Source organism: Alexandromys fortis, unplaced genomic scaffold (genome assembly GCF_014885135.2).
Source record: "Alexandromys fortis isolate MF-2015 unplaced genomic scaffold, M_Fortis_MF-2015_v1.1 scaffold_21, whole genome shotgun sequence".
Taxonomy (NCBI): Eukaryota; Metazoa; Chordata; class Mammalia; order Rodentia; family Cricetidae; genus Alexandromys; species Alexandromys fortis.
The window spans coordinates 13,748,118-13,770,774 of NW_026067905.1; the positions used below are offsets into that span (position 1 = coordinate 13,748,118).

The window sequence follows — 22,657 nt, forward strand, 5'->3', positions numbered from 1 at the left end:
GTTCTAGGACACCAGGGTTACACAGAGAAACCTTGTCTTGAAAAACCAAAAAATAGTTTCTTGAATAGGGTTGCTGTTTTTCTTTTCCTCTTTTATTCTTGGACCTAGTTAGTTGTATTTTTGTCTTGATCATGTTAAGAGTGTTTATCTTCTGTAACCACAAGGTTGGGAAGTGATAGAGTCTATATTCCAACCCAGATCTTTTAACTTCAAAACCAGTTATTTTTCTACTTCCTTTCTCTCTGAATTTTAGAATCTTTACTGTAAATGAAAATAAAAATAGCTGTTTTGCTTGCTTCAATTTAAAGATGGTCATCACCTCAGGTGATTATTGCGCAGTCTTATGCGCAGTATTATGCGCAGTCTTACATGCTAACTAAAACACAGTAATGATGAGTGACTATGTGCTGGTTCTCCTGTAGTGGGGTTATGCCCTGTAAACCTGTGTGCACTGAGAATATTGTAAATCAAAATATATTCAGGACACTTAACCAACCACACATCCTAGCTTGTGCACTGTGAAGGACCCGCTGCTTGAAGTTATGAACTCATGACTGCTGGAGCTGTGCCCACTGCTGCTCCCTGTCATGAGACTATCATGAAACATATAACTAGTCAAAATGTAAACTATAATTTTTTCTGAGTGCATATGGCTTTTACGTTATATGTTGCAGATTATCTGTGTGTTTATTCAGATTTCTGAATTTTTCTGAGAGAACGATATTAATCTCGTAGTTCAGTGATTTGGTTTGGAAGCTATAGGAATAAATGCAGAATATTACATGCTAAGTTCAAGCATAATTCAGTTTACTCCAAGGTTTGAACTTGAAAACAGTGCCCTCTCTATTTCATTTTTTATCTAGTTTTAGTGTAAAAAGTGGTAATTAAGGGAGTAGGACTCTCTGGATGAAAGACGACTCCTTTCCTTCACTCTAAAGCACCCTTCCTAACAGAGATGGAGTGCTGGGTGATGTTCTGGTTTTCTGCCTATCATTTCCTCTGACTCTTACTTCACTTTTCATTCCTCTCATGGCTGTGGGCATGCAACTCTTACAAAATTTATTTTTATTTTAAATTCAATGGATGTCATTTCCACAGATTTATTCCATATATTCTGCTTCTAATGTGGCAGATGAGTAAGAGAGAGACTCCTGGTAGAATAGCAATGACTTGATTTTCTGTGATTCTCGCCATTATTAAAGTGGACTACCAGTGTAAGCCAAGAGAGAATATGGTATAATTGCTTGCCTAAAGTGATAAAACCCGTCTTGTGTGTCCCTGAATATCAATGAAGGAGGAAGATTTAAGGGAGAAACATTTTTTATTTGGGATGTGTTAAAGATCAAAAATGAGACCAAAATTTAGTACATGTTCATCATTGAAGTCTGTGAAGTAAAATATCATTTATTTTGAAATCTTATGTAAGAATATTTGTTTATCTTAAAGGTCAGTAAAATCTCCATGTGTGTCTCATAGAAACTCCATAGAATAATTGAACTTAGAAAGAGGGAGGTACCTGAACCATTGTACCAGCTTTAAGGATTGTACTATGAAGACAAAATAAAATATAAAAATGCAGGAAAATTAGCACACTGTATTTTGTTTCACTGTTAATTCCTTTTCCTTTGACAATAATGCATATTTGATTATTTCTTCAGAAATTAATAAAAAACATCAGCTTTCAGTAAAAGACTCAGTAGTACCTATACTCACTTGATAAGCACCAATTTGTGACCTACCTGTTAGTCTGTGTGCAAATCCTCACTAGCAAACTAATTAATAGATTATTATTGGAAAAATTGAAGTAATATTTGTAGAGTATAAGGCTTATCATAAACATTTTATTTGATAAGTTACTATTATATTTATTAACAAGTTGTTTATCTTTTAATCTCTATGTTCATCTTGTTTTTGAAATATGAAGAGTGGGTTTCATTCCATTCCTGAATTTGCTTTACTTTTTGGAAACCTTGATAGATGAATTGTGAGCATGTTTTAATGCATTCATGAAACAGATAACTACTACTAGTTGCCTGACCTCTGAACAAATCCAAGTATACCTAGATAATTAATAATGTGTTAGACACTTAAAATTCCTATTTAGTGTTCTAATGTAAATATTCAGATCAGTATGCTTTTGAAAAAGAGAACTTTTATGACTATAATTTAAACCTGAAAATTAGTTTCTGTCCAAGCAGAGCTTTTCTGCTCTTTTTTTGGATGGGTCGATCAGAATCACTTGCCTTTCCTTCCTCCTGCCTGTCTAAAAGAAGCTAAACAAGGGTTTATTCACTAAACAGCTAGCTCTTGGTGAGTAGAGATTGGGGACACTGGTTTTAGTGTTTGTTGATTTCTATGATGTAAATTTTTCTGTCAGACCTAATTTTAGGCTCCTAATGTTGAATGTAGAGTTGAGAAAAGATGTGCAGTGTTTTCATCATGCAGAAAGAATGTATACAATCTCGGAAGGGTAGAAAAGAACAAGGTTTAGCATTTAGGATTTGAAGTGATGAATCCCAGGTGTTTATTACTTTAATATTGCTAATTATGTCTATGTGACTTAATGTTTAATAATGATTGTTTCAGCAAACAGTATGTATCTCATGAGCTGATAGATACTAATTCTGGCTATCCTGGACCTTTAAGGTATCAGATTTTTTTTTCTAACTATGCAATTCTGGTGTTAGTAAATGTCTAAGCATTTAGTTTTCTAAAATACAGAGCTGATCCTAAGGCCCAGGAAGCCATTCTGCAGTCAAGTCCTACATATCTTTTCCAATGTCATTCCAGGTTGTTACAAACTGTCTTATGTTCTGTGTCCTCTGCCCTAGATGTAGATGACTTGTAATTTTTTAAGCATAGCACACTTTCCTACCCCAAACCTTTTCAAAGGTGTCTTCAACTGGGCAATGGTGGCACATGCCTTTAATCCCAGCACTCGGGAGGCAGAGGCAGACGGATCTCTGTGAGTTCGAGGCCAACCTGGTCTACAAGTGCAATTTCAGGAAAACTAGGACAATAACACAGAGAAACCCTGTCTGGGGGGGGGGGGGTCTTCAGCCTTGAATGACCTCACTTCATCCACCTGACTTTTGCAATACTGTTTATTTCACTTTCTAGAAATATCACAAATGCTACTGATGCTCGTTTCCTTCTGTGGGAAACTCCCATTCTCCTTGATGTTTTTTCAGTTCCTTGTACTTCATTTGAAGTCAAGTTTACTCTTGTAGCAAATGTCTGTCACTCAGTAGATTGTTAATTACCTTTGGATCATACTGTATTCAGCACATTAATAACTTTAAAGTGATTAATAAATACTTGTTTATTTTAGTAGGACAAATTGTGGAGAGTGCATGCTACAGTCTGAGAAACTGGCCAAACCTTAAAGGATTTTGAAACTAGATCACAGGCACCATTCTTTCTCCCCGACAGTTCCGTACCAGATTGTTATCTCTCAGTGTCATGGGAACTCTGGAACTTACTGAAGGAGAATTTCAGAGAACAAACGAGGCTCTTAAGACCAAATAAGATCAAATTGATTAACTATGTTTACAAATTATTTTATTCTGTTTTAATGTGCTTTATGGTGTTCTCAGAATAAAACCAAAAGTATTGTTTATCAGTATAAAGATAGGTTGGGCCTTTATATTAGTAATGTCCCTATGAAAGAAGCAAAACTAATCAAGCTCTGTGGCTTGAGGGAAACTCATTCTCATAAACATAAAGGGCGAATACCTCATCAGTCTGTTGGGTTCTGGGGCTTTTTTTTTTTTTTTTCTGGAATTGCCTGATTCTCTTCACAGTAAGATTGACGAGATCAAAGTGTGTGAAGGAAATGCTCTAAATCAAAAACAACCCAAGATTTCATTTTTCTATCTTTTACCCTAAGCTGCCACCTAATGGCAGAAGTTTAAATGACATGTTTATAAAATCCAAAGAGTACATTGAGATGTTATAGATTCATTATAGATCCTTACTCCTTAATAAACATTTGTATAATTTTGGACCTCAGAGAAGTCGTATTTATTACTAACCTTTGTTAGGTGATACTTTTGCTAAGGATGTTTGTTTTAAAAGTTGGATTTCTCTTATGGGACACTATAAAGCATCTGTTTTTTGGTTCAGTTTAGTCACTTTATCTTGTCCTTTTTGCTTCTCCTCTTCCTGCAGAACGACGGCACTCAGACACTGAGGTGTTCTTTTACCTGTGGATTGTCTTCTATGTCATCAGCTCCTGCTATACCCTCATTTGGGATCTCAAGATGGACTGGGGTCTCTTTGATAAGAACGCAGGAGAAAACACTTTTCTCCGGGAAGAAATCGTATACCCCCAAAAGGTATGTATGGAATGTTCACACTTAAGGGAAAGAGTTTAAAAAAAACTTAGCTATATCAGTAGTTAGATCATACAGCAATATTGACTCAAAGTTCTAATTATAATAACCTAAAAATGATTTAAAAAATAATTAATGACTTGTAATTTTTTAAGCATAGCACACTTTCCTACCCCAAGCCTTTTCAAAGGTGTCTTCAACTGGGCAATGGTGGCACACGCCTTTAATCCCAGCACTTGGGAGGCAGAAGCAGACGATCTCTGTGAGTTCGAGGCCCACCTGGTCTACAAGAGCAATTTCAGGACAACTAGGACAATAACACAGAGAAACCCTGTCTGGGGATTAATCCCAGCACTTGGGAGGCAAAGGCAGGTGGATCTCTGTGAGTTCAAGCCAAGCCTGGTCTACAGATGAGTTTCAAGACAGCTAAGATGGTAACACAGAGAAAGCCTGTCTCAAAAAAAAAAAAAAAAAAAAAGTCCAAGATACCAACCCAGTCCACAAAAAAATTTATCATGTTTGCCATGTGGTAGATGCTGTGGGAATGTAAGCAGATAAGCAAATGGCAATGCTATGTCCTAACTAGTGGAGAGGGCGACTTGCTGAGAAGCCTCTATTTTCTTAACATATCTGGTGCTTGGGTGTTCATGTTCCTCACTGCTCAGAATAATTCTTGTAGACTTGGTGTGCACCAAATGAGTAGCTGCATACTAAAAAAGCAACTTTATGAACACCCATGGGGAAAAGACTGCCAAAGTTCTCAGATCCTTTTGTCTATGCAATGAGTACTTGTTAGTGCCAGCCCAACTGGGAGAAGAGTTCTATAGGAATCATTTTAGTGTTTTACCGGCATATTAGAATAAAGGGAATGAGAAGCTGAATTTCAAATAAAAAAATTGTCTTTAGGGACTGGAGAGATGGCTCAGAGGTTAAGAGCATTGCCTGCTCTTCCAAAGGTCCTGAGTTCAATTCCCAGCAACCACATGGTGGCTCACAACCATCTGTAATGGGGTCTGATGCCCTCTTCTGGCCTGCAGACATACACACAGAATATTGTATACATAATAAATAAATAAATAAATAAATAAATAAATAAATAAATAAATTTTTTTTTAAATTGTCTTTATACAGATGCTTTGGTACCATGAGTGATTAGACCTTGAAAAAATTGAACAATGAGCTGGGAATCTGGGTATGTGTATTACAATCCCAGCTGTATTACTAACTAAGCTGTTCAGTCAGCCAGACTGAAGGGGTGTAGACTACATTAGCCCTTGATATATTCTCAGGCCTAAAGTTCTGTTATGGATAACATATAATTCAATACCCAAATGTTGCCATTACATCAAATCTATATTTTGAAAAGTGTGTGATTGTATAGTATGGAGTAGAGAACAGAGAAGTTTGTGACTAAGTCATTAAACATTTTTTATAATTCTTAATTAAAAGGAAAATGAACGGGTTGGGGCCAGGCAGTAGCATGCTGGTAAAGCACTAGCAGGAGCAATATACAGATTAATCCCTAATGCCATTTTAAAAAAGAAAAGAGGACCAGTAATCGGAATAGTCATGAATTCAGTTAAAGCTACTTTTATGTTCACCATGTGTGTGTTTTTTATTACTGCGTGTGGTGTTTGGTGAACTCTGCACATATTTGTTACTTACGCTGATTGCTTCAGTTCATTGTATCTTTACATAAATGTTAGGCTGTTTTCGATTTAAATGGGTTCTGATTTACTGTTTCCTTTGTAATGAAATTAGTGGGTAGAATCTTTCGATTAGTTTGTTATATATTTTAATGCTATAAAAAATAAAGTATAAATTTTCTTAAATTTTAGTTGCAAATTTATAAGGAAAAAGTGAGGAAACTATTTGTGAAGTCCAGTGAACCTTCATTATAAAATCCTGTCACAGTCTTCATAAGAATTCTGCCTGCTTTCTCACATGTGGGGAACCTACATTGTGGGGGGTGTTTTATGAAACTGGAAAGGGGACCGTGAGAAGGTTAAAAAAAGACCTTAAAGGAAGGCGGGAGATGGGAATGATGGCACACGTGTGACATGCAAATAAAAGTGGAGCTATTGTTGAGGGGAAGGGGGAGATGGGGCAAAGAGATGGGGCAGGGGTGAATACAATTAAAGGCTGAAAATACCCTACTGAAGCTTATTGCTTATTGTGTGCTTGCTTAAAATTTTAATTTAAAAACTAATCAGTTAGCCAGGCCGTGTGGTGGCGCACGCCTTTAATCCCAGCACTCGGGAGGCCGAGGCAGGCAGATCTCTGTGAGTTCAAGGCCAGCCTGGTCTACAAAAGCTAGTTCCAGGACTGGCTCCAAAGCTACAGAGAAACCCTGTCTCCACAAAAAAAAAAAAAAAAAAAAAAAAAAAAAAAAAAAAAAAAAAAAAAAAAAAAAAAAAAAAAAAAAAAAAAAAAAAAAAACAACTAATCAGTTAGTGGATAATGGAATGGATAGTTACAAATGTCTGTCTCTGGGGAATAGAAGAGAAGAAGTACAGGGATCGATTGTCAGTTCCTGTTAATAGTCCTCTGATGGTGACTCATACGCTTTGTTAAAAATTAAACAGGCCTGGGAAGGTGGCACAGGGCATAAGAACACTTACTGATCGTGGAGAGGACCTACATTCAGTTCCCAACACTCATGGCCACTCCCAACCACCTGTACCTCCAGTTCCTCTTCTGGTTTCCAGAGGCACAGTACACATACACACTTGCCAGCAAATAAAAGAGCAATACCTTTTAAAGTAAAGTAAATTAATACAGCTTACTACATAGCAGTTCTAGTTACCAAAATGACACAACCTTTAAATACATTTTGAAGTGCAAATTTTGCTTAGTAATAAACAAATCCATGAGTTTTGGGATCTATTGGCAGTTTGTATTTTTAAGACTTTCGGGTAGTTAAACTGAATTAGTTGAATACTATCTCTTATTTTCAGCCGTGTTAGTGAAATATTTATCATTTGGTTTATCAACATAAAAAAACAAGACAAAACTTGTATTACATATGGGATAAAGAAATTTGAAATTTTAAATACAAATTGTACAATTAATAAATCTGCTAATATCCTTTAGTACTAGTGACTTAGTCATCATCTTCCCATGCTTCTCCTAGAATACAATCTCATTTAATTTACAAGAGAGGCTCATGTACAGTGTGGACATTAACTGTATTTGTTAACTGATTTCTGAAACTCAGTACTACATCATCATCTTAAATTTTTGCACTATTTAGAGAAACTAAAATCTATGTAATGTTTCCCCATTTATCTGTTGGTGGGCTATCTGTGAGTCTCAACAGCTGATGTGGGGGTACTTTGTAAGAAGAGTGTTGAGAAATATACACTATTTGCTTGTATTTCTTAGGCTTATTACTACTGTGCCATCATAGAAGATGTGATACTGCGCTTTGCTTGGACTATCCAAATCTCTATTACTGCTACGACTTTCCAGCCTCATGTTGGGGACATCATTGCTACTGTCTTTGCCCCCCTTGAGGTTTTCCGGTAAGCAAACTATCGAAAATTTATCAAGGATTCTTTTAAAAGATGCCCAGTACTGGGCCAGCAAGCTGACTCAGCAGGTAAGGTACTTACTACTACCCTGTCTGATGATCTGAGTTCAGTTCTGGGACCCAGATAGTAGAAGAAAGTTGTCCTTGACCTCCACACATGAGCTATGGCCTTCACGTCCACACAAAAACAAAGACGACAATTAGATGTAATAAAAACTTTGTTTGGGCATGGGGTAGTGCACACTTTAATCCAAGCACTCAGGAGGCAGAAGCAAGTATATTCTTGTGAGTTCAGGGCCAGCCTAGTTTGTATATAGAGTTCTAGACCAGCCAGAGATACATATGAGACTCTGTCTCAAAAATAATAATTATAATTATTATTATTAAAAATAAAAAAATTATAGGTTTAAAAATGGCAATTGTTTAGAAATGAACCAAAACATGTTTGTGCTGTCACTGTTGACTGTGAAAGAGAACCAACAGGCACAGCGTGGAAAGGACGGTTTCAGAGAAACCTGAATTTATGGCAGGGGTGGCAGGACAAGGCATGGTGACGTAGCATGTGCCGAAGACTTGTCCATCACAGTGCACCAGGAACCAGAAGGTGGAGGTCAGAACTAGGGGCAAATGTAAATTTCAGAGATCCCAGGGATCTTCTCTGGCCAGGGCCCCAACTCCTACATGTTCCACAGCCTTCAAAGTAATACTGGAAAGACGCAGCACATGTGCCTTTGGGGACATTTCAGACTCAAACCATTGTGATGTCTAATGCCTTGGAGTCAAAGTTAAAATTGTAACAAAATGTTAAGATATTTTAATAGACTGAAATTGAAAGTAGTAGCAAAAAAGTAAAAATGCAACTAAAAAGCCACTGCAAAAAATCAAAAATAAATGTATTAGAAAAGTAGAAAACTTAAGAAATTAGAAAAAAATTAAAGCTTCAAATCAAACCTAAAAGAAAGAAACATATAGACTAGAAATTATCAGGATAGAAAACAGATGCGCAGTGGAAAATATTAAAAACAGAATTTTTAAAAGAATAATAATTGATGAAGTGCTTACATAAGACTAATCCAGAGAAAAAGGGAGGAAGGACAAACCCTAAAGAAGGCTAGGATGTGGTTAAGAGGCAGAGTTTGACCAGCGTACGCAACGCTCTGCATCCCATCTCTGAACAGGAGGAAGTTCTGAAAGTTTTTAAAGAGATGTAAGTGCCATTAAATGAGATAGTCAAATTCCTCAAAATATCATAATCAATAAGAAAATAGAAAATCTGAGAAATCTGTATCTTTCAAAAACATCAACATTTAAATCAATATCAAAATAGTTTTCATGAAGAAAACTCCAGATCCAGAAATTCTAATATTTGAAGTCAAAATTTTTGTTTTTTACAAAACACTTTAAAAGAAAGGGACAAATAAGGACTATGAGGCCAGCATGACGGTCATCTGAACCTCCAAGGATATCCCTGTGCCTCACTGTTGCCTTGCTGCATAGTTGCAGAAAACCTGAACACAGCATTAGCCATTGAGTTCAGTAGCATCTGAAAAGGTTAATACTTCAAAATTTAGGATCATTCTGTGAATTAAGGTTTAATATTGGTCTTAGTTACTGTTCTGTTACTGTGAAGAGATACCATGGCCCATGCAACTGATAAGAGGAAGCATTCAATTGGAGCTTCGTTTCAGAGGGTCAGTATGTGATCAGCCTGGCAGGAAGCATGGCAGCAGGCAGGCATGGTACAAAAGCAGTAACTAAGAGCTATATCTTGATCTGCAAGCAGTGAGCAGAGAAATTAAGACTGGTTCTGCTCATAGGCTTTGAAAACCTCAAAGCCTATCCCCAGTGACATACCTTTTCTACAAGGCCATTCCTCCTAATTCTTCTTAAACAGGTCCACCAATTAGGGACCAAGCAGTCAAATATATGAACCTATGGGGGCCATTCTTATTCAGACTATCACATGTTCAAAAATTAATTCATGTCATTTAACTCAATAAGAGAATAAGAGGGAGGAGCCTGTGACATGTGGGAACTGCCATTGTTAACAATACCTGGTTGAGCAAAGGAGTATGTAATTTATAGTTGTAGCTGTTTTTTGTTGGTGGTTTTGGTTTGTTTTTTTTTTGTTTGTTTGGGGGTTTGTTTTTGTCTTTTTGTTTTTTGTTATTGTTTGTTTTTTTTTTTGTTTGTTTGTTTTTTAAGACAGTCTTTCTGTGTAGCTTTGGAGCCTGTCCTGAAACTCACTTTGTAGACCAAACTGGCCTTGAACTCACAGAGACCTGCCTGCCTCTGCCTCCCAAGTACTGGGATTAAAGGCGTGCACCACCTCCGCCCAACTAGTTGTAGCTGATTTAAAGGCTGAGGCAGGAAGACTGTTGGAGGTCAGGCTGGGCAACATAGCCAAAGCCTATTTCAAAACCAAACAAACAAAAATTTCAGAAACTTAAAAATTGATACTTGTTTCTGAAAAAAAAATTAAAAAAACAATGTAAGATCATAAAGTACATAAACACAATGTGGCCAGAGTGATGTCTGCTGTCGACAGTTATATTTACTGTCATAATGCTGCAAGTGTGGGTAGTACAGTGAGGAGGGTTCTAAAGAACTTAATCCATGTCCTTTAATAATGCCAAGTACATTAAAACACCCAGATGTCAATCTAAGGAGAGATTGGTGTATGGGTGAAAGTTGACAAGCCAATTCTATAGTGACGCAAGTGTGTGCGTGTGTGCGTGTGTGTGTGTTTCAGATGGAGTATCACTTAAGTTACCTAGGCTGGCTTCCAGTTCCCTGCTGCCTCCCTCCCAAGTGCTGGGATTACACCTATATGCCAAACATGCCTAATAGCTTTGTAATTTATATAGGAACACAAAGAATAACCAAGACTATTCTAAAAAGAACTAGAGTAATGTTCTAAGTTGAAGACTGGTCATACAGAGAGAACAAGGCTGTGCACCGTGTTAGTAAGGGGTTAGACAAGAGGCTCCCCTGGAACAGAGTGGGGCATCTAGAGACAGATCCATAATCATGACACCACCTGCTGATAAATATAGCTGCCTAACAGTGAAGAGAGGACATAACACATGTGTCAGAGCTGGAGAGATGGCTCCAGTGGCTAAGAGCACTGACTGCTCTTCAAGAGGACCTGGGTTCAATTCCAATACCCACATGGCAACTCACACCTGTCTGTAACTCCAATACCAGGGACCCAATACCCATGGCAAAACACCAATGCATTTAAAATAAATTTTAAAAAGAAGAATATAAGAATAAAAGGGCTTAAAGATAAAAAAAGAAGTCAAAGTATTTTAAAATAAAATAAGAAATTTTTTAAAATAAATAAAACATGAGTCAGCTGACTATATAGAAAATAAATCTTGCCGCCTGTCACATTCATTATGCAGAATCAGTTACAGGGAGGTTACCGAGCTAAATAGGAGTAGCACATAAGCTCTCTAAGTGTTGGTAAGGAGCCCTAGAGGTGACATTCAGGGTAGTAATATATTTCATACTTCAGGATATCGGATATGCAGTGTATTTTTGTATACTAGCCAAGCTATATACTAACATGCAAACTTTGAGGTGTATGTGATATGCTTGTTTTGAATTACATACTTATGATTATCTTGTGTACATGTGTGTGTGTGTGTGGATGCGTGTGTGTCATGCACATGTGGAGGTCAGAGGACAGCTTATAGAAATTGGCTCTCTCCTTCATTTGGGTCCCAGTGACGGCACTCGAATCCTTTGGCTTGGCAGCAGGCACCTGCTGAGCCATCTCACTGGCCTACATTTACTTCATTTTTAAGTAACCTTAGAGAAATAAGTGGCAGTTGGACTGACAGATAACTCCTCAACAGTAACAGTGAAAGTCAAAAAGCATGTCTTAAATGTGCTGGGGAAAAGTGAAGGCCTCCCTCCCTTCAACTCTTCATCCATGAAGATAGTTTGCACAAAAGAGAAGATAAAAAGACACTTTTAGAAAGGTGTGTGGTGTTCTTGTGAGCCAGGAAGGACAAACATAGCCTGATAAATAACATAGGATTAGAAACAAAGCTAGCCCTGAAAGGCAAATGAGGCCTCTGGACAAAGTGTGCTTGTTTGTGGGTGCCACTGACCCCTCTGGACCATCGCCCCCTCTTCATTTCCCTAAACATCTATATGTGAGGCCCAAGCCCTCCAAAGTAACTACTCCCTGCACTTGACTGTCTCTGCTCTCCTTTCTCTCTGTTCTTCCTTTCAACCCTTGTATTTGTTCCCAACACAGGAATTGGGCCACTTTTAAAAACTACTTATGCATATGCATGTGAGTATAAGCCTAAACATGCCATTCTCACTGTGAGTGTAGAGGGCAGAGTGAAACTCAGTAGTCAGTTCTCTCCTGCCGCCTTGTGGAAGTCCAGCATCAAACTCAGTTTAGCAGGCTTGTCCTCAAGCACCTTTACCTGCTGAGCATTCTCACTGACCCTCAACCTAATCCATTTTTAAATAATCTGTAATAAGAATTATATACCAAGTACTCTGCAGTACCAATTCTACTTCTATCACTGTCCCTCGGCCTGCATAGCCAGGGTGACATTTCAGTGTTACACCATTTCCTGGTAACAGAGAAGCATAGGCAGAGAAACTCATCCATCGTCTTTATAGCTAGTAGTGGTGGAGCCACGATTAGAACGTAGACAGTCTTCTAGAGTTGAAGCTCCCAGATTATGCTGTTTTGAAGTCTTGCCTTTGATCCTCTGTACTTATCTTTTATCTCCCAGAAGAGCCCTGTCCTCACTCGGCTTCTCAGAATCTATGTTTTCCATTCCACCTTTTGTTTGAGACAGGGTCTCAAATCAACCTGGAAGTAGGCTGGGCTGGCTCTTCTGGTCCAGTACAGATCCACCTGTCTCTGCTTCCCATCTTGCCCTTGCTGGAGTTCTGAATGTGCATTACCGTGCCTGGCTTGTTGCATGGGTTCTAGGTTTCCACACTCACGTTCTTGTGCTGGTGAGACAAGTGCTTCACTAACTGAATCATCATCTCCCTAGCCCTCTGATTTTAATATTCTGGCCTGTCAGTGAGTAGGAACTTGAATCTCCTGAAAGTTTACAGGAGGTAATATTTTCAGATCTTCACTTGAATGCATCCACCCCATTTTGCTTAGGCGATTTGTATGGAACTTCTTCCGCCTGGAGAACGAGCATCTGAATAACTGTGGTGAATTTCGTGCCGTGCGGGACATCTCTGTGGCCCCCCTGAATGCAGATGATCAGACACTCCTTGAGCAGATGATGGACCAGGAAGATGGGGTGCGAAACCGCCAGAAGAATCGGTCATGGAAGTACAACCAGAGCATATCCCTGCGCCGGCCTCGCCTCGCGTCCCAGTACGTATAGCCACCACTTCTGAGTAGAGTACTTCTTTGGTCTTTAAGATCACGTAACATTAGCTAACAAGCCCTAGACTGAACCAGATGAAGTTGCTGATACTCGGCCATGCATCCTCTCCAGGCAGTAGTTGTAACCAGCCACTCCATATGATCAACTTCTGGAATGTGTCCTGGGTAATGAAATTTAGAACAGATAGCAGACTGGAATGAAGGAGACTGAAGCTGAGCAGTTTTCTAAAGATAGGGGGTGTTTAGGTAATACTATGAGTGGAAATGAAGGGTAGAAAGGAAAAGCATGTGTCCAGAACTGAAGTGAGAAAATATAATTGGGAGCACTCACTTGAACTGTCAAAGACAGGCCAGGCATTTAGACAGTGGAAGCAGGAGGATCAGTTCATGCTTATCCTTGGCTGCATGGCAAGCTCAAGACTAGACCTGACTCAAAAAAACAAAACCAATAACGAGACTGAAAACTGCAAGCTTCATCTTGTAGACAAGAAAGAAGCATGTTCTTCCCGAGGAGTGATGTGGAAGGAGATTTTAATGACACTGCACAATGTGGTAGGAAGTTGGGGCAGTAAAGACCTGGATTGGGATCTTAACGTCGGACTAGAAGGGACATGAAGGACAGGAGCAGAAGGAGCTGCTGAGCACAGGAAAAGTAGACTAAGTCCTGCCAAGCTTTAGCTAGAGACTGGAAAGGGGAGAGAAGAGAGGAAGCAGGAAGCTGAGTCTTGGGCAGAAGGAAGAGCAAAGAAGCAGAAGTCAGCAGGGAAGTCAGCCAGGCTTCTGCTAAGGAAGGCTTTGCAGACTGGGACTTGGGGGACTGAGTAGGTAAGAGAGGGGCCTCAGAGCTGAAGGAAATGTTGGTGGCCTAGAGCTCCTTGCTGTGAAGGTTTCAGAGCTACCAGCAGAGGGCAGTCTAAACACACTTTGTTTCAGAAATGGGGCTCTTAGGCCCCGGATTATGTTGACTTCAGGTGTTTACCGGGAAACAAATGGCAACCAAAGGTAGAGGTTTATGGTACAGAAAGTGTGGGGAACCTAGAGACCTGATTCTGAGTTCTGACGCTATGATTCAAGCAGCTGTGGTACATCATCAGCCTTCTGAATGCCAGCTTCCCCATCTGCTACATGGGAGTAACCGTCTCCTTTCACAGACACTACCTTCACACTTGGGCGAACGAGTTGCAGGACATTTTCATGTTACTTCATCCCATTTCACACAGTACAAGAGTCTCTGCACAGAGTCCTAAGAAACCGATCATTTTGTGCCAATTGGCAATCAGCAGTGGTAACCGTTTAACTGAGGCACCTGCATTGTATTGGGTAGCCGGTACTCAAACTCCTGTCTTTGTTTTTGAGGGCTACTCTGATGTTTAAACATAACCCACTGTTGTTCCTGCTTGTCCACCTTCTGCAGTAGATAGTTCCTGTTTAGGATGAGCACTGTTACATGTTTATTTCCTCTGATTACCCTAGATCCAAGACTCGAGACACTAAGGTATTGATAGAAGATACAGACGACGAAGCTAACACTTGAATTCTCTGAAGTCTCGATTAACATCCGTGGTTTCCTACTCTACAATTCTTCCCTTGACCAACGCAACCTCCAGCACCTTTTTCCAGCTGAGAACAGGAGAAAACAGAACACGTTCCCGGGCTCTTCAGATCGGGTCCTATGGACTCGAGCAAGCTCACTGTGTTTCTTTTCTTTTCTTCTGGTTTAATCTTCATTTTCTATTTTTAAAACAAAAACTTCATTTTGCCAATCAGAGGATGTTTTAAGGAACAAAAACCTAATATCTTATGGATTGTTTACAATCACAAAGACACAGATGCCCATCAGGATGAAGAACAGGCATTGGAAGGAGGCCTCTGATGGACGGCATGGACGTAACTCAGCTTCTGCCTAGCCCGGTTTTGACTGTTTGAAACCGGACACTGGTTTTTAAATTTTCTGTCAGTTTCTGTGGAGAGTTTTTTCCCTTCCCTCCTAGCCAGCATAGAGCCACTGGCAGCACTTGCAGGGAAAGTGCAGCTTGGAACAGCACCCTCCTCCACGAAGCTACTTTTTAATTTGATGTGGGTTTTCTCATTTGGGGAGGGTTTTGGGTGGGCAGGGAATATGATGTATTCGTTACATATGGTCTTCTCATTATTTATGAAACTTAACCATACGTGAATGATACTACTCCTATGAAGGGAGGCAGGAGGAACTAAGGGTAGATGGTATTTGGGAGGGTCAAGCCCACATACCTTTTCCAGGAAACAGTTTGTACCAGTTTGTACTTTTCCTCTTTCGTTTAATTTTAAGCCAAAGTTTTATTGCTAAATTTTAAGTTGCTGCTCTAGAGTCCCAAGTGTCACTGTCATGACCTGGCATCCACTTGCTTCCCACTGGTAGACATTCAGAGCAAAGGCTCTGATACTTGTGTCTTTAGGAACAGGTGCAGGATACACTCGCCCATTTACCAGTCCCAATAATGAAGTTCTGCCATCTGCTTCTGCATGTAGGTGAAGCGAGTCTGAGTTCTCCTGGCTGAATAGAAAGGCAGGCCTAATTTCACTCTTCACACCCTTATTAAATAATTCCCCTTCTTGTCTCATCTACTTTACCCAGAATTTGATCAAACTAAAAGTCTTTGGTGGGGGCTGTACTTTTGAGCATGTAGAACAAATCCTTCATCCTTCAAATTACATTGACAGAGAAGACCTTGGCAGCCATTTTTAAGGCCAGCAGTATTAAAAAGTGAATGTTGGATTTTATGACCTCCCATGATAGAACCCTTTTTAATTTGGGGCCTCTAAACCTGGCCATACTTTTAAAACTATATTTCTTAGAAATTTCAGGCTATAAATATACATTTTTATTTCTTTATCTCATCCCATCTTCCTAAATTCTCTAGAGAAACCTAAAAACATACATTTGACTTTCTTGAAATGGTATCAAATTTACTATTCTTCAGGACTAGGGGTATAGATCATTGATAGCAGTGATTGCTTAGCATTCTTGAGACCTTGGGTTTTCTCTCAGCATGGGTGGGGAGGAGAACCACTCTTTAATAAAATTAATATAAATACTAGGAAAAGGTAAGGTCAGCTTTAGTGCCCCCACCCCTGGGATCTAGGAGAGCCATCAGAATCCATTCACTTATGCCTTTTCCACATTAACTTCAGACAGAGAACTAATGACTAGGAAGACGGCCATCAACACTTGCTTTGTTTTAAAAGTTGGCTGCTGCCCTTTAAGCTTCCTTTTGTCATGAGCCCTGCCTGTGCATCATAACCGTCCCTTGTTAAAGTTCCTGCACTACTAAAATTCCACCTATTAACTCATCAACTTCCTTCTAGAAAGGGTTTCTTTCATTTTTATTCTGACAGAGTTCCAATTTTTTTTCTTCTTTCAGAATTGAGATTTTAACACATACATTCATATCCCCGCAAGTACATACAGTGTTGTAGGTTCTCTTGCTTTTTGTTATGCCAAGCATGTCCCTTGCCCCAAAACTAAAGAAGAAACATTTATTTTTAAAAAGCAAATTTTAAATAAATTGTATACTTTATAATAATCAGTGGTAACAATTTAGAGACCCTTTGTAAATTAAAGGTTGCATTATTTCTATTTAGAATTTTTTTTTTCCTAACCTAGGTTTTTATACTTTAAAGCAGGTGATCGATCTCACTGGTCTCTGAGGTAACATCAGCAAGTACTAAGACTCTATAGAAAAGTCCAGTGACTTATGATTTCTTGTACAATAAAGTCAGTGGGACTGTGTATCCAGAGCCACATGAATTGGCAGCTTCTTTCTCTGGTAGTCAGTCTGTGTGACGTGCAGAAACTCACACAGTTGACTTCCACCGTTCCAACTCCTTGATGTTTTCACGTCAGTCACGTCAGTTAACATGTGGCCAGCTTGGTCTTTCTCCACCTGTTAGGATCCAGGCCCTAATCAGTATTATTTCTTTCATAAATAATGCAGAGATAGAGTGTATTCATTTTTGGTGTTTGTCCTGTTGCCTACTCAAAGTAAGGCTTACATGCTCTCCAGCTTACCACGGCAGATGCCCAGTACTTTCTTACACACTCCAGCTTCATCTCCCTGGCTCTAAAGAGATTACTTCATCCAACGAATTTGGGAAACCAAGTGTGCATTTCAGTTTTTCCTTTCGAAAAGGCGATGTGCATTTTTCTCTCCTTGATGCCATCTGGCCTAAGCACTGTCAGCAGTGTGTCCTGCTATTGTTCAGTTGCATAATCCTGTACCCTGAAACTCCTGATGGAAATCTTAGAAGTGAATCCACACCACAGTCATGTTACAGACTAGTCCTTAATTTTAGTTTTGTTTGAAAAGGACTCCATTTTTAACAGTGCTTAAAATACTCTCAAAAGGAATGAAATAAAGAATAAAGTCTGTTTTCCATTTTATACAATGTAGGAAGCAAAGGAGTACAAAGAGCTATTAGCGGTTTGTTCTTAACAAATGAATGCCTATAGCAGAAGCTGCCATGGCGTGACAATGGATCGTTGATAATGTCCTCTCATACAGAGACAAAGGCATGATCAGAGATGAAGTCATCCAATAGTCACGTGTGTCATGTTGGCTTTTTGTCTCCAGCACCCTATTATTAGAAGACTTCTGAGGTTCGGGGACACAGTGTGAAAGAATGCCAGTAACTCAGCAAGAATCTGGACGAACTCTTAGAGCAGGCCCGACTTGCTAGCCGCGACTCCCAGCATTCCGAATGAGAGCGCTGCTGTTTCAGCAGACTCAGTTCACAGGTGGTATCTTCCCAACATGGCTCCCTAGTTTCTCAATAGATGGACCTAGCGCAAGGCAAGAGTGGAACTGAGCCACACAGACGCACCTTAGCACTGAGTTGGAGATGACAGAGAGGACTTGGGCCTTGGCAGCAGAAACAGGGCACTAGGTAAATCACATGACCTTTCCATCCCTCTGTGCCTCCATTTCCTCTCACTGCATCATTTAAGAATAGTTTTTATACCTAAATTCAATTTTCTGAGGAGTAACTACAGAGATTTCTTATTCTAAGGAAAGAATTTAGAATAACACTGTCTATGACATAGTAAACCCCTGGGATTCTCTGAAGTGATGAAACTATTTCATCGATATGTTTTAGGTTGTCATTTTTTACTAGTCTAATAAAATTTGCCTCCCTCTTAATAGAAACATCTTACTATAAACAGTGTACTCTGGTGTCTAAAATTAAGGTAACTTAGACTAAAAGTTGATCATGTAGAATCTTGATCTCCCTCGACTACAGAAACCATACTTTAATAAACCAGTGTCATTATTGACCAGGTGAAAATCGAAATTTAGATTGAATTTTGAAAACGGTGATCTGTTTTCTACTTGGTCTATTGGTTTTTGCTGGTCATTTGCTTCAACATGAATTTCTGCGGTTCTGCTATCCGTCACGATATTAAATCCTAAAGCTCCCAACTTGCCTATTTCAAGTTTATACAGAACATGTGGTTGTGTGGGGCAGAGCTGGTTCTGTTGTAGCATCCATTTGTGGCGTGCCGTGTGACAAATCAGCCTTGTAGCCCGCATTAACCACACTCTGTTCAATGAATAGTAGCAAAAAGCAAAAGCATCTCCTTAGATTTGAGAGAGCTGAAGTCAGACAGTACAAACATTTTCCTGATGGAGAAGAGGTACTGATGGGTGTGATCCCTGATGCCTTTCTCACATGCTTTCAAAGCCGATACTGAGCTGCCCCCGGAAGCAACTTTCAGAATGTATTTTCTTATGGTGGATGAGGAAGTGAGGGGGACAAGATGAGTTTTCCCTGAAGTGGGGAGAATCCTATCAATTTACAACTGAATGTGTTTCCTTGTAGCAGACCTTTGGTTTATTTTATTAAACCAATGCCAGCTTCAGTTTTGTTTTGTTTTGTTTTGTTTTTGTATGGTGCCATCCACCTAGGAGGACAATCAAATGACCTATTGTTTGCCTTGGATTCGGTGTCTATTGATTCTCATCTTGTATACCTCTGAACTTAATTTCTACCTGGCGCCTATCCATGTGAGCCACCACGAGTCAGAGGGCAGCTAGCAGCACTGCTGGACAGCTGTGGACCTGTGAGAAAGGGCAGGGTCCTGCCTCCCTGTTTCAAATGTTATTCCTGAAGTTCTTGCCTACACTTCTCCCAACATCCTTAGCAAGACTAGTGTGCTCTGGACAGGGAGAAGGAGTTTTTATGATATTGTTATTGTTTGAACTGTTACGGTAAAATTGTAAACCACTCCTGTTTCATCTGCAAAAAGAACAAAACCCATGAAGCTTTATCCCATTGTGAAGACTGGGTTAGCACAGGAGCTTGTACCAGTGAAGAGTAGGACGGAATAGGGTGAAACTTGTTATTTCTCTTTCAAGTCCTCTCTGCTGTGTTACACACACCCCTCCACCCCGCCACACCGTGTTGTCAGATGATGCTGTCCTGTGACTTCTGAGCTATAGTTGTCAAGAGTAACTATGGATTGTGATTAGTCCTCTGTGGGTGACTCTTGCCCCATTTGCTCCCTTGCTTTCTTCCCTACTCTCCACTCTGGTGAATGGAAAAGGTGACGTCAAAGAATCAGTGCTTGCTTGGACTCACGTCGTATCTGTGACTATGCTATTAGCTGTCTCCTTTTTCCTTCTTCTGTGGGTAGAATTCTTATGACCTGTGGAGTTCCCTTCTGGATAAGTAGGTTAAATGCACAATGTGGTACTGTTATATAGTTTCTAGATGGTTAATGTGCTTATGTGTTTTTAAAAGAAAATAAGTGATTGGTTTCAAAACACTGGCCTTTTTCGTTACTATAAGCTCTGTTTTCCAGTAGTTTGCTGACTTGTGTCTGGGGAGTGCTTTGTGTCACTGTGTGCCTTTCTCTCTGGGGGTCTTGGATTCTTGATCATTATTTCCCTTAGTACTAATAAGTATATGGGCCCAACACAAACAGCTTACAATGGTGAATTAGAAAAACAGAATTTGTCAAATTCAAAAACAATTTTTTAAAAAGGCAGGCATAGTCGTCTATGCCTATAATCTCCAGTACTTGGAGGCTAAGGCAGGAGAATTGCTATGAGTTTGAGGCAGTCCCTGGCTGAATAGTGAGTTCCAGGCCACCTGGGAGAGAGAGAGAGAGAGAGAGAGAGAGAGAGAGAGAGAGAGAGAGAGAGAGAGACCCTGCCCCCAAAACTCAAATAATCTTAAATGGCTTTTTTTTTTTTCAAGGTATGGCTCTAAAACAGTGGAATTGATCCAGCAAGTTTTATCTTTTCTTACACAAAGAATCTCAGCTATTAAATGAGACGCTGTGTGTAACTGGATGCTGGACAGCAACACCCTTGTTGCCTCACAGCTCATGCCCAAGGTGGGGAACGCAGCTCTTCCTGCTGGGTCCTGGGTAGAGTAGCACTGATGTCTGACTAGGGGAAGTTAGAAAACTCACTGGCCCCGAGATGAAAAGAGGAAACGGTCTGCTGACTGAGTGGTAGAGCCGGTACCTTCATGTTGTTGCTGCCTCTCCATCTCCTGTTTCTCTGCAGGCGGAGAACTTTATGGTGATGGGGTTTCCTAGCTAGCGGGCTAGGCTGGAAGTGACATGAGCCATCAGAGCCACCCCTTTCCTGTAGCCCATCATTTGTGTGCCTGTGGCCTTCATGCTTGCCAAGTACACAGCACTGCAGTTACATGTGAGCCAGTGGCAGTTTTAATTTTAATTAAGACCCAGAGCAGATAAATCTGTAATCCTACATAATCCCAGAAGCCCAGTGGCTCTTTTTACCAGCACATCCAAAATCCTTGGACTTTCAGCATCTGTATCTTTCTGATTTTTTTTTAATTAAACCTTTTTCAAAGGTTATGAAAATATTAGTTTATCCTTTCTGACTTCCCACTTTCCCCCTTAAAGGCATTGTTTAGTTCTTATATTTTTAAAAATTTACACATTTATTGAGTCCCTGCCATGTACTCAGTCAACATTACTTGGCTTTCACTGAAGTTGGTTTTGTTAACTTTATGAACCTGACATGGTAAAAGTTACTTTTATGAAACCATTAGCAAAATGACCAAGGCTCCTGGGTGTTTGCACCGGAATAAGCTGGATTTTTCTCTCCCAAATCACTGGGGCAATCATTAAAGCCTATCCTGGGTACTTTTCATCCCTTAAAAAACAAAGTGTGGAACAGAACAAGATGGCAGTCAAGATGCTCCAATTACCATCTCCCTACAGACATTGCAAGTTCAGGCACCAAAAACACTACACTCTGGACAGCTAAGGAAATCCAGTCAGAGACCACAGTGCTTAGTTTTAGCATGACAATGAAAAGACAGGCTAAAAGCCCCATGGTGGTGCAAAGCACAAGTCAGAGGTGGGTGTGTGCACCGAACAGTGTGTGATCTACCTTGAGCCAGGGCAGACAGACAAAGAGCATAACCCTCCATGGTCTTGGCTCATGGTAGCCCGGAGAGCTAATTGTTGTGGGATATTTTGATCACGTTCTGATACCTGAGATCGCCCAATAAAGTAATACCTTGAATTGGGACAGAACCAGTGACTAGCTGACCAGAATTGGCCATGGAGAAGCCAGCAATTTAAATAGAGGAGAGGCCCAGGAACGAAAGGGCAGGGACTAAAGTTTGAGCTTGCTTCATTCTGGGATGAGGGAAGAGATGTATCACAGAAAAACATCAACTGTCCAATCTCTTAACAATGACCTCAGCCTTGGAAATGCCAGACAAGGAGTTCAAACTTTGTTCTATTGAAAACCCTTCTCTAGGAGTTTACCACCTGTCTCCTCAGCTTTTCACTTTTCCGTAATTCTCCTTGATAAAGCTGACTCCCGCTCAGTGTCTGCATCGTTAGTCCTTACTGATGTGAGACAATGAACTCAGAGCCACTGTCCCAGGCAGTTTTTAGGGACTGTGAGTGCCCATCATCCTAGCTCCTTGGATCATGAACAACTAAGTCAGTGGTTCTCAGCCTTCCTAATGTGGCAACCCTTGAATACAGTTCCCCATGCTGTTCTGACCCTGACCATAAAATTATTTCTTTACTACTTCATAACTGTAATTTTGCTACTGTTAGAAGTTGTAGCCGGGTGGTGGTGGCGCACATCTTTAATCCCAGCACTTAGGAGACAGAAGCAGGAAGATCTCTGTGAGTTCGAGGCCAGTCTGGTCTACAGAGCTAGTTCCAGGACCACTAGGACTGTTACAAAGAGAAACCCTGTCTCTAAAAGCAAACAAACAAGAAGAAGTTGTAGTGTAAATATCAGTGTTTTCTGATGCTTTTAGGCCACCCCTGTGAAAGCATCCTTCAACCCCATTCCGACCCCAGGGATTGCAACCCACAGGTTGAGAACCACTGAAGTAGAGTCTTACAATCACATGTTAGCTCCC

At 40.0% G+C, this 22,657-nt stretch overlaps 1 protein-coding gene across 1 annotated transcript in view; it reads left to right on the forward strand.

The window, feature by feature from the left end:
* The window catches only part of Xpr1 (xenotropic and polytropic retrovirus receptor 1), a 144,506-nt gene extending 122,184 nt beyond the window's left edge, over positions 1-22,322 (forward strand). The window contains exons 12-15 of the mRNA XM_050135156.1: positions 4,171-4,337; positions 7,719-7,858; positions 13,019-13,240; positions 14,726-22,322. Of these exons, the coding sequence (XP_049991113.1) occupies positions 4,171-4,337; positions 7,719-7,858; positions 13,019-13,240; positions 14,726-14,786 (590 nt within the window). The 3' untranslated portion in view covers positions 14,787-22,322. The remainder of the gene's footprint in view (positions 1-4,170; positions 4,338-7,718; positions 7,859-13,018; positions 13,241-14,725) is intronic.
* Positions 22,323-22,657: the final 335 nt, after the last annotated feature.